A 12,731-nucleotide genomic window follows, 5' to 3' on the forward strand; every position below is an offset into this window, starting at 1 on the left:
CACCGGCGACTGACAGTATACTTTTCGTTAGTCGTCTTCTGTTTATAGTTCGCATGGCCCACTGTGTGCATGCCCACGGCCAAGTGTGGCCTGAACGGAACGGTAAGCAAAACAGGCTGGGCGTTTAACGTGTTAACCATTAACCAATCAGCGTGTCCCAACAAACATCCCTCTCACGGACGTCGGAGACGCGACGTCGGAGAGTTGAGTCGTCGAGAAGTCGTTCAACTACCACGAACAAGGAGAACCAAGGAGGAACCAGCTCACATCACGCGATACCATAGATCAGTGTTTACAAGTCCCAATCATTTGGGTGGTCCTTCGAACCAGTATCTAGACGGCACCACATCGTGCAAACATCCACAAAGCTCGAAAGTTTATCGCCACAACCACTAGCAATAACAATAGGCAACCAGAGACTTATGGTTAAAGTAAGATACGGCAATATGGAAGAGGGGAATAGATACTGAAGGAATAAAGAAAAGAGAATGCGTAAGATATGCGAAAAGGATGTACGGAAGATTAAACACCTAGTGGACGATTATACAGGCGTGAAAAGGATGGACATAAGTGTTGAAAATATATTGCAGGATAAAAGGGTGGAAGAAGTACAATAGTCGAATGGCTTAGGAACACAGATAGAATAAAAAGCGAAGAGGGGAAAGGGATCCCGAAGAATAAATAGGTGCAATGCAATAAAAAAGGTAGTAGAGGAAATGGAGTAGCAGCAGAACTGGTAGGGTAAGAAATGTACAACGTTAAATACGTAAGTAGTAGGTAAAAGTGTGGAATACGGAAGGATGTGAAGGAGCGAAAGAGATACTGTGTATGGTAATTAAGAAGAAATTGTAAAACAAGTCCCATTTCTTGACCACGAGGTCGAAGTTAAATAAAATCATATGTGTAGTGTGTCGCTTGATTACGCCACTCCAAACACCAATCAGCTTGTTGTTAGTCGTTGAACTTATCTCGACAACCGCTTTCGTATAATATAAAAACAATTATGGCTATTAATTTAAGAAAATTCGTAGTATCGTCATTATGCTGAAACCATTGCAAATTTTTAAAAATTTATTCAAGCCACCGTATTGTGTATAAAAAAAAAATGAAACTATGCTTTTCTATTTGTCACAAATCTATCACTTACGAGGAGAACGTTGAAAACTAATAGCGTAAATACTCTGTATATTTTTACTGACGTATGAGCTGCTCATTTGCCAAATCGGTTGACTCCAGAAAACAGAAAGTATACGTCAAATGTAAATATTAGTATTAATATTTTTTGTACCGTTGCATTAAAAAGTTACTCACAATTGCTTGTTAGCTAAATTCTTATAAGCGTTTTAATTACATTATCATAACGATTTACTTTAGAGTATGGAGCTAATCACATTGGCTTCTGAAATGAATTCTTTAAACCTAATTATTAAGGAAATTTATTTTAAATATAAAAAGGTAAACATCAATCGAGTGTTTTAGCACTAAAAGTTTTAAAAATTCAAAAAGTGTCATTTGAATCATAGTAATAGGTGTCCAAATACTTATGGAACGACGGTGTACGTAATAGAGGAGAAAATGTGCAGTTCTTATTTTTCATTTCGATTATTTTACGAGTGGCCCAAATTTAGACCTCTTTTCTAAAAATGAAGATTTTCCCTGTCATTTTAAATGCATAATTTGCAACATACGTTGCTTTTGTTCAGCTTATTTTGATTTCGTATCATATAGTAAAAATATTATTGATCATCCACAGGTTTGACAATAAATCCTGACATAAAAGTGGTAGCCCATATTTAGACACTCTCTACTTGTAAATATTAGGTATACCATGGAAAGTTCGTATGGTTTTCGTAGCTTTGAAACAGCAGCATGTGTTATCATTTCAATCCCTTTAATCGTCCAAGCCATCATCATTATATTCGACATCATTTTTCCAACGCGATGGAAGCTAGAAGAGAATTGCAAAGTAATTTCACTTTCACCGTATCATTTGAATAATTTTTTTAAAAAATCGATTCAAACTCAATGCGATTCCTTTTTTCTTACTACGATTCTCTTTTTCCATTTGCATTTTCGACTCTGTCTAGAATAGAATTACACGAAATTCTAAATTTGAACGCAATGCAGCTAAACGCTTAAGCTCGACACTCGGTTTAATCAAGTTAAAGGGAAAAGTGTATCGTTATTTAATTCGTTAAATCCGAGTAAAATGTTCTGCCACGTAGTTGTTGCGACGCGGGAAGGCGATTTGAAAATGAAGCTTTCGAAATCACTGCGGCGGAAAACAAATGGCAACGTTTGACGAAGCCGAGTCGATAAATAAATTGAATTGCTACACGCTGCGTATCCAGCAAAAAGTTCGCTGCCGGTGCTGTTAAATCTCCCCTTTTCCCTTTCTCGTTCCCTCTGTTCGTTTACTGCGGCAATTACGAGTCTGTTTTTCCGAAGTAATATAGACCTTGTTAATTATGCGACGAAACGTTGTTGCAAGCGTCAAAAAGTTTCATTGGTCGACGTTCTGTTCCGATGAAAACAGTTACGCGCAGCAATATCAGTCGCGACACGGCCGAGCACGAAGCAGATGATAATAATCAATGACAGAGGGAGAGGGTACTTTATTGTTCGTCGGCGAAATCACATTTCCTCGTGTTTGCATCACTTTCATTTGCACCCGCAACATTTGTTTCCAATTTGCAACCGGATCGAGGAGGCTGCGTATACAGAGTGTCCCAATTTTTCCGATCAAACTTTGCCAGTATCTTCTATGGGTATTGTTGGAAATGGGTGATTGAAATAAAATAGTCTCTGTATTCTTTTTATTCTTGGACTCAAAAGAAACGTCTGTACTCTTTGAAATGCTCTATGGAACTGTCTCTGGACACCCAAAAAGGGAAAGCTGGGGTCCGCTTATACCTACGAACTGTTTACTGTGCAGCGCTTCGCTCGAAAACGAACACCAGACACATCTGGTGGAAGTCCTAGTGTCTTTGTCCAAAAGAACGCCGAAACATTTTTGTCCTCGCTCGATTATTTCTTAGAAATAATCCAACAGGTATGAATAAGAAAAGATTATTATACAAACTGTGAGGAAATCCGTCCCGAAGACGGTGAAGCGAGCATCTTGACTAGCCCCTTTGGGTTCTTTCACTGGGCCTGTTCGCGTAGGGGTGGACAGGGATCGGCAGGACGACGCGTCCTCACTCTTCACGAGACCCTCGAAGCACACTTTCTGCGAACGACGCTCAGATAACGCGGATATAGATTTTGAATAACATATACTATTGTAAAAGCGTAGACACGTTCGATTAATTTCACGCCCACCCTGCTCCGAGTCAGAGCACTTTCTGACAGAACACAGGCCGCTTGAAGCTTTGTTAAACAGTTATAACAAAAATGCGAAATACGAAACGGTTGCTGTGATACAAGACAAGAACGACATTGGCAGAAGTTAACATTCAACATCTTCAACGACCATTGGTACTGTTTATTAATACAAACACGAAGCCGTAAGATAGTTAAATGCACGAGTATTCCATAAATTTTCAAACTCGATTTTCTCAAAAACGAGGCTTCAAGGAAAAGAAAATTAATTTTTTATTTTGGGTTTATTTTTACATGTTGAATCGTCCCTTATGCTGTTGAGACCACGCGTCCTGTTTTACCCTGTATATTCATTTTGCGTTGACAAGTAAATGCTTGTCAGTTACAAAGTGACTAACTCCGTTAAATCAAATTTATTAATTTTGATTTGATTGTGAAAAATTAAGCACCAAGGATAATTTTTCAATTTGAAAAAAAGGAGTTACCAGGCTCCACGTACCAAGTGAGAGACCTAACACCTTTAGCTGCTTACATTTATGCCATTTGAAACATTCGGTTATATTTCACATCGTAGGAATTCTTGTCATCGGGAAATTCTAATTAGAAAAAATAGCGCGGCGGGGTCGATTGTGGCGTTTAAACTGCGGCTAAAAGTGCGATGAAACGTTCGTTTCGCTGTCCGCAATAACGAAATTGCAACACGCTGTCAACTGCTGCCCCTCCAGAAACCTCTCTCGACGGCGAGAATTGGTTAAACAAAAAAGTCTCCCTCTCCCGAATTCCTACCTATTTAGATTTATAACCGCGTGCATTGTTTATCTGTTCGACGCCAGGCTCGCCGATTTGAAATTGGTCTCGTCGCACTTCCACTAATGAAGAAAGATAGAGAAGCACGCGAGGCAAGCAGGGAGAGGATATTCTCGCGTGATAAAAGGTTAAAGACCTTTAGAAAATTGGAAAAGTAGAAACGAGATACACGCGAGTGAGACAAAGCGGCGCGGCGGTATGAAAATCAGGAGACAAAGAGGAATGAAAAAGGCAGGGTTTTTTTTTCACCAACAAGTAATTCACACACTCAACGCTCACAGTGCTAATAATTACAGGTCACGGTAAGCCGTAATATTAGCCGACATTGCTCTCTACCAGAGTTTCGACAAATGATTTCGCGCACGACCCTTACCCGCCCCCGTAATCTCTCCCCCTCTTTAAATCCGATACGTCGTCTAGCAATTTGCACGGTGTTAATACTTTCCGAGCTGCTTTTCAGTTATTTTCCGCCTCTTTTTCCTTACCACTTTGACACACACAGACGCACACGTCGCACCGTGCAACCACGGTGCAGCCTGTGCACGGGGCTTGGGGTGTAGGTGGGTGCGTGGAATTGGAATGAGAAGGGTCAGAGGCAAAACTCCGGAAAATTGAAATTAATGAATAACTGGCCTCCCTCTTGCCCTGTTTGCCCCCGCGTCAGAGCTTCCCTGCTAATCGCAACGTGGGAACCGTTGAAAAACCATCGAGGAACAAAGGGCAATGTTGCTACGACGGGGACGACGACATAACAATATATTAAAAGAGAAGGAGGTCCTCCCACTTTTTTCTTCCTGCCGCTCTTCTTCTTATTCCTCTTCAGGGATCTTGTTCACATCCTGTTGGAAGCGACGAACGCTTTTTAATGAATTCTTTTGCGCAGGACTTTTATTATATGACGAATTATTTAGACCGTGCGTATCGAGTACGTTGTTCTCTTTTTGGTCATATTGCTGCTATCGTTAAAAGAATGTTTCTTACGATCGCATAAAGAATTTGAAGATCTATTCTGATTTTCTTCCATACCATTTTGTAATTCTTCAAATTTTATTTCTTTCTTTAATCATGCGACACTCTGTGCGTTAAAAATCGTTCTTTTGTCGGATTGCTTCCCGCCCACCTTTCAGTAAGTTTATAGCTGCAATGCATAATTTTATCTCTGAAAATCTTTAATATATTTCTGGAACGTTTTCTGTATTAAAGTAGTTGAGGACAAACGAATAAGCTGAGACCTTTAACTCAAAAATCAAACTTTCCTATTTTTGATTTGTAACGAATGAAATTTTTATCAACATATTTGTCACATTTTTCTGATTAAAACGATACCAAACGCGACATAATTTGTAGCATATTTGCTTACTTAATAAATGATAATAAGTAACAAGTAAATACGTAAATATAATACAAATTTTTCGCGAATTGCGCGCGCGACACAAAGTTGAATGCACACATTGCTGTAGTCTCTATTCTCGAATGCAACATCGATGGAAGCATTATTTAGAATGCAAAACATTGTTGTACGCGGTACTTTTGAATGCAACAGAGCTTGAAGAGTTATATTTTGAACGCAAACATTGCTGCAATCTATATTTTTGATTGCAACATTATTAGAAGCGTTATTTCGAACGCAAACATTATTACCAGCCCTACGCTTGAATGTAACATTGTTACAAGCGTCATTCTCGCTTGTAACATGGTTAACTCCTATTATTTTCGAATGCACATTGTGGCAAACGTCTTATCGCGCTTGCATCTTTGTTGCCTACGTCGCTCCCGAAAATTGCACATTGTTGCAAGCGCGTACCTGGCTTGCAACTTTGTTGCCGAAAATCGCTCCCGAAAATTGTACATTGTTGCAAACGAGTACCGGGGCTCGCAACTTTGTTGCCGAAAATCGCTCCCGAAAATTGTACATTGTTGCAAACGAGTACCGGGGCTCGCAACTTTGTTGCCGAAAATCGCTCCCGAAAATTGTACATTGTTGCAAACGAGTACCGGGGCTCGCAACTTTGTTGCCGAAAATCGCTCCCGAAAATTGTACATTGTTGCAAACGAGTACCGGGGCTCGCAACTTTGTTGCCGAAAATCGCTCCCGAAAATTGCACAATGTTGCAAAGCGGGGCGTCGTGCAACAATGTGCAATTTTCGTCAGCAACAAAGTTGCAAACCCAGAACGTGTTTGCAACAATGTGCAGTTTTCGGGAGCGACTTTCGGCAACAAAGTTGCAAACCCAGAACGCGTTTGCAACATTGTGCAATTTTCGGGATCGTTTTCGGCAACAAAGTTGCAAGCCAGGTACGCGCTTGCAACAATGTGCAATTTTCGGGAGCGACTTTCGGCAACAAAGTTGCAAACCCGCTGCACGTTTGCAACAATGTGCGATTTTCGTGAGCTATTTTCGGCAACAAAGTTGCAAGTCAGGTACGTGTTTGCAACAATGTGCAGTTTTCGGGAGCGATGCAACTTTGTTGCCGAAAGTCGCTCCCGAAAATTGCACATTGTTGCAAACGTGCAGCGGGTTTGCAACTTTGTTGCCGTAAATCGCTCCCGAAATTTGCACAATGTTGCAAAGCGGGGGGCGTCGTGCAACAATGTGCAATTTTCGTCAGCAACAAAGTTGCAAGTCAGGTACGTGTTTGCAACAATGTGCAGTTTTCGGGAGCGACGTAGGCATCAAAGGTGCAAGCGCGATAGCGCGGTTTGCAACAATGTGCTTTTTACGGAAATAATACGAGTGAACGATGTTACAAGGGAGTATTACGCTTGTAACGATGTTACATTCAAGCGTAGTGCTTGTAATAATGTTTGCGTTCGAAATAACGCTTCTAATAATGTTGCAATCAAAAATAGTGATTCCAACAATGTTTGCGTTCAAATATAACGCTTGAAGTAATGTTGCATTCAAAAGTAACGCGTACAATGATGTTTTGCATTCGAAATAGTGCTTCCATCGATGTTTCATTCAAAAATAGCGACTGCAACAACGTGTGCATTCAAGTTTCAAAGATGCACAGTGAAATAAGAGTACCTTGCTACTTAAAAATTACCGTTCAACGATATTAAAGTTCTTTACCTGCTACTGCAACCGTGTCCCACACTTCGATCAATTTGCAACCTCAACTCACACGGGAACAAAGTCTCCGCGCAAACAAAACGTCATTATACATTCTCAACATATTTCTCCACCCCTAATAATAACCCCTCTACACTTCGTTCAAAATAAGAGTAACCTCGCTTCGCGTATGGGACGTGCCTAAGGCAGGGCTAGAACGTCCAAACCCCCACTTAACCGCCTACGTTTTTCTCCGCCTTACCCTCTGCTACGCTCTCTGTCTACTGTTCCGGGCGTGTTGTCTCATATACACGGTGACTTAATTAATTTCGAACATGCACGGCTAGCAACTGTTTTATAAAAATTGTTTTGCAGTTGTTTTGAACGAACTTGAATTGTTTATTTAACATGCATGTTATGACTTTTAAAGATTTTGCTGTTTTTTCAAGGTAAGTTTATTGCATTAAGAATCTAAAACGACTTGAATGATGTTTGTAATATTCAAAGTAAAAAAAAGTACTTTAAAATAGATAACGTGATATCTCGAGACAAATCATTTATTTTTTAAGGAAAAATATGGATTACTTGTTTAAAATGTCAAAAATGGCTTCTTGAAACATACACCCTGTACGACTGTGTGTAATGATTATGGAAGAAAGAAGAAAAGGCAATTAAATTTAGAAAAGCAAAAAAGAATAATTTTATTGTATTTGATAACTTTATAAAATAAAAATATGTTTCAGTTTACTTCGTTTGTAAATAAAAGGTTAAAGTTAACAAGTTTAAATGTAAAATTAAAAATGTTTCGAAATACACGGTGATAAGTTTTTATACAGAGATATCTGCCCCCTAATTTCCGTATATATATTTTTCAAATGATTTTGAATCGTTCCCTAAATATTGATATTTTTATTTTGTCCAGCTAAATTCATACAACTAGCCACTATTCGTCTGTCATAAACCGCTGCGATATCATGCACACAGTAGGCGCGCATATTTTTAGACCACCGGAAAGATTCTCTCCACTCTATGCACTGTTTACGTTGACGTCGCTCTTAGGCACAGCCGAAATGGCGCTACGACCAATCGCATGCGTCACATCGGTAGGTAGTAGGGGGAACTGCGCAGAACGGACGAAAATCGGACCGAGAGCGAGGTTACTCTTATTTTGAACGAAGTGTAGTCCTCTGGAGGGGCCTACGCCGATTACTCCTCCAGCGTGTACTGGGGAGTGTCCAAACCTGCAATGCCTAAAACACGGGGAATATGAAATAAATTTCATGATATCATCCAGTTAGTGAAATGAAGTGCTAGATAGAAATTCTCGAAATATGTGGCAATCGAATTAGTCAATATTAATATTGATGTGAGCATTAAAAAATATTTGATGGAACAAAAATGTTGTAGCGAATTCTTAGTAGGAACAATGCAGGCTAGAGAAAAAAAAGTGGAAAGGTGAAAGCTAACAAGGAATTACAGGGAATGTTGTAAGAAGAACGGAGAACTTTTGTTTATGAAACTTAAAAATGCAATTTGCATTTTACGGTGTCAAAGAAAAAAAAAAATGGAATTACAAATTAGGTTATTTGTGTATTTTAAGAGATATTCAAGATTAGCTTACCATAAAAACATAATCACATAAAGATTATAGTTGTAAGGCGCGGATTTAAAAAGATATAGTAATGGTTGTACGCGTACCATCTTTTAGAAATGATGTCAGTTTCAAGAATGAAAAAATTTGCAAATTGTTTTCGAAACTGCTAATAACTGCAGGTATCAATATTAATGTATTGCTTCTATCCCTGTTAATTTACAGACGACCGATCCGTGCGAGAAAGCTAGGGCGCTTTCCGTGTCAAGAGCCGCGTTGTATTGTTGCAATCTTGTGCAAGAGGGCACCTTTGGTCGTGTCTACAAAGGCACTTTGGAACTGGCTGATCGTGAACAGGAAGTAATTATTAAAACAGTCACAGGTATTAACATATTATGCTATTGATACTACTGCGTTTGAAAAGTGTAATATGGAAATTTTAAAACAATGATATAGTGCAATCAGTAATTTTTGTAGAAATTATATTGAGACATGATCACATTTTCTATGGACAAGAATAATACACAGGTATTTGATAATAGTCAGCTGAGGGCAGAAAAGTATGTTAGCTAAAAGGTTAAATAGAAATTTTCCTAGAGGAAACATACAATTCTGAAATGTAAATTACATTTAAACAAATTTTCTGACCAGAATGTCCTTTCAGAAATCTGGAAACTCAGTCTTTGTACAAAAAAAGCATATTGGAAAAGAATTATTTTGTACAAGATTGAAATACTAAATAAAACCTTTTTATGCATTCTCAAAAATATAAAACCCAAAAATTCTTAAATTATATGTGTGCTCAACAAAAATATATTTTTTAAAGCCTTAATCGAGTTATTCGCGATACTTTAAAAGATTTCCAATTTAACTGTATCGAAAGAAAAACTTTTATTCTAAGCATGAAATTACCTATACTTTACATTATACAATATTTATTCTTGTTTATAATCAACCGAACACAGTGAAATGAATAAAAAACATTTTGCTCCATAAAAATCTGGCATATCAAAATGTAAAATACCAGGAATAAAAATATATTTCTACAACGTATCTACATTTATACCATACAATTTAAAACAAATATGCGAAGAATGATGTAAGAAACAAGAATATTATTCAACTACATTATTGTTTTCAAATTCAATAATAAAAATTCAAGTACTCTAAATTAACATCGTATGATAAGGCAGAAAATTTCATATCCACTGAAGATTGCTAATGCAGGCTTACTAACTAAAAATCAGAATGGAATCTAATCGCAACGACAAATATTTCGTTCATAAAAATAGGTTCGAATAATTCTGTCGTCAGTTGAAGTGTTAAAGTAATGTGAATTATCGTTGACAGTAGAATTGCAGATAAGAAAACTAGTAAAAGAACGTAGTTCGATTAATGCAAAAAGTTGACCGTTTTAGAAGTGGCATCGACATATCAGGCTTCTTTACTGGTGGTGGAGGGCTCGCAGCTGGCAGGATTAGTGCATACAAACATAACCTCGCTTACAGCCGCTTGCCTGGATAGTTCTTGTCCGTTATTGGCATACGCGAGTGCGCCGGGCGAGTTAAATTTGAAACTGTACCTTACCGACGGGAATCATCATCCTGTGACGAGGGACTTGGTGCACGTTGGTGCACAGGTTGCCAGGGCAGGAGCGTTCTTGCATGGTCGAGGGCTCTTGCACAGGTAATTGCTACTATTCTCATCTATAATATTTCATTACTCGGTTGAATTGATTACACTCTTGCATAAATTACTTTCATAATATCATTTGATCCGAGAAAATTTAAATAACTTGTACGAGATGCACGCAAATGAATTCCGTTAAAAATTACCGCTCGAAAAATATAGTAAAACATTTCGTGTAAAATTAATTTTACAAAAACATAATAACATTTAACAAAAATGTCACACAATGAATTGTTATTAATACTAATATAATTGATATAATTGGTTATTATCTAAAAACATACTAAGATCAAAGTTAAAATATTATAACATTATAAGTTACAATTTTTTTTAGGCATTTCTTTCTTCTAAAATGAAATAATGTAAAAGTTTATCGAGATCAACGTTTTAATGATATTCGGAAATATCCAAGAAATATGTTGGGTCAAAATACATAAGCGATCATGTGTCTTTAGGGACATTGCTACGAGAAACTGCCTGATCGAGCCAAGCAATCTTCGCGTGCGATTAGCTGATACTGCTTTGGCGCGAGATCTCTTCCCCCAGGATTATCATTGTCTCGGCGATAACGAGAACAGACCCATTCGTTGGATGGCCTTGGAGACACTCCAGCACAATCAGTATAGCACTGCGACGGACGTGGTACGATGGCAATTTCTATTGAACTATAATAATGATAAACTATTTTTAGATTCGTTTTATTTCCAAATCGAATATGTTTCAGACAACGAGGTACTAATCGATGATGCTTTCATATATTATTTGCATTTTTTATATACCGTTTATGATATAAAATATGATGCCCACATTGTTTCTCCGTATCCTAAATCAAAAATACATAACATCTGAAAATTTAATTCTGTACGATAAGTTGCAGTTGTTAATAAAAATTATTGAAAAATATTCATAGTGAAGAAAATCATTACAAAAGTATGTAACCTTTTAAGGATTTTGGAACGAATTGAAAAATTAAGAAATTCTCAAAAAATAATTGTATCATCTTTTCTCCGAGTTCATCCTTTTGTAATTTTCAGCATTCTTCTTTAAATTTTCCGTTTACTTATGTTATATTTATATAATATTATTCAAATTCGTTATATGCATTTTGTACACACTTTCAAGGTTATATGCATAAGTCATAAAATTATGTTTTTCAATTAATTTTAACTAAATTAATAAAGAAAACTGCTATATCAAAGATTAAATATAGTGTTCATATTATCAACAAGTTATTAAAAACCCCTAAAAAATAAAAAACCATGATTCTTATATCGTACATACCACAATGCTGCAACAAAAGACAGTCTAATTTAACGAATAAAGCAATAAAATTCTTATTGTAATTCTATTCTGATACTTACTTTAAAGGGAGCGAAAATTATACGAATACTAACGTAGAAGCTGATAATCCTTCACCTTAATCGTACGTTACGACTAATTACGACCTCTTTTTCTCTTTCTTCAAGTGGTCATTCGGAGTGTTCCTGTGGGAGTTGGTGACGATGGGCCAGCAGCCGTATATCGAGGTGGACCCATTCGAGATGATGGCTTGTCTCCGAGATGGCTACCGACTGGCCCAACCGCGACCATGTCCCGACGAACTTTTCGCCGTGATGGCTGTCTGTTGGCTGGGTCTGCCTAGGGACCGGCCGACCATGCCGCAACTTCTCGCATATTTGCAAGACTTTCACGACGCCCTTGGCGGCTTCATTTAAAATATTCATACTTGAACATGTTTCACGATGTTCCCCGAAACAGCCGCGCGTCTTTCGAAGTGATACCGTTCGAGTGAATCACGCCGCAGAGCTTCTGTGTCGACGTCTCTTCAGTTTCACACGAGGGAAAAGGAGACACGGAAGGTCGAACCCGGTGAACTCGGGGATTGGAACGAAAGAAACCCGTGGAGAATTACGAACGTTGCATGAAAAAAAAATAACAAAAGGGTGTAATTTTTCGACGAAAGCGAGAGTTGTGAGCGTATGGAATTGAAAAATCACTGCCCATTTGCGATTATTGATTGCCAGCGACAGTACTCGACATTCCTGCCGCATTGTTTTCGAAATTCCGTTTTAAGAACGGCGTAGTATGAATACAGGTGATAGTTGACCGAGCGGCGGCGCAATTTCGCGGATTAAAAACGCGGATTCGATTGCAAACAAACGAGCGAGCCGCGGTTTGAAAGATCAACGCGGTTACATCCGTCCATAGCAGTTAAAAAAAAAAAAAAAGGAGGAACTTGAAGCACGCAGCTACATTTTTCGACAACGCAA

At 38.1% G+C, this 12,731-nt stretch overlaps 1 protein-coding gene across 1 annotated transcript in view; it reads left to right on the top strand.

Moving 5' to 3' along the window:
- Positions 1-12,176, top strand: part of LOC108576843 (tyrosine-protein kinase Dnt-like) — a 105,019-nt gene extending 92,843 nt beyond the window's left edge. Inside the window, exons 5-8 of the mRNA XM_017939906.1 lie at positions 8,998-9,154; positions 10,191-10,458; positions 10,917-11,103; positions 11,928-12,176. Of these exons, the coding sequence (XP_017795395.1) occupies positions 8,998-9,154; positions 10,191-10,458; positions 10,917-11,103; positions 11,928-12,176 (861 nt within the window). The remainder of the gene's footprint in view (positions 1-8,997; positions 9,155-10,190; positions 10,459-10,916; positions 11,104-11,927) is intronic.
- The last annotated feature ends 555 nt before the right edge of the window (positions 12,177-12,731 follow it).

Source organism: Habropoda laboriosa, unplaced genomic scaffold (genome assembly GCF_001263275.1).
Source record: "Habropoda laboriosa isolate 0110345459 unplaced genomic scaffold, ASM126327v1 scaffold529, whole genome shotgun sequence".
NCBI lineage: Eukaryota > Metazoa > Arthropoda > Insecta > Hymenoptera > Apidae > Habropoda > Habropoda laboriosa.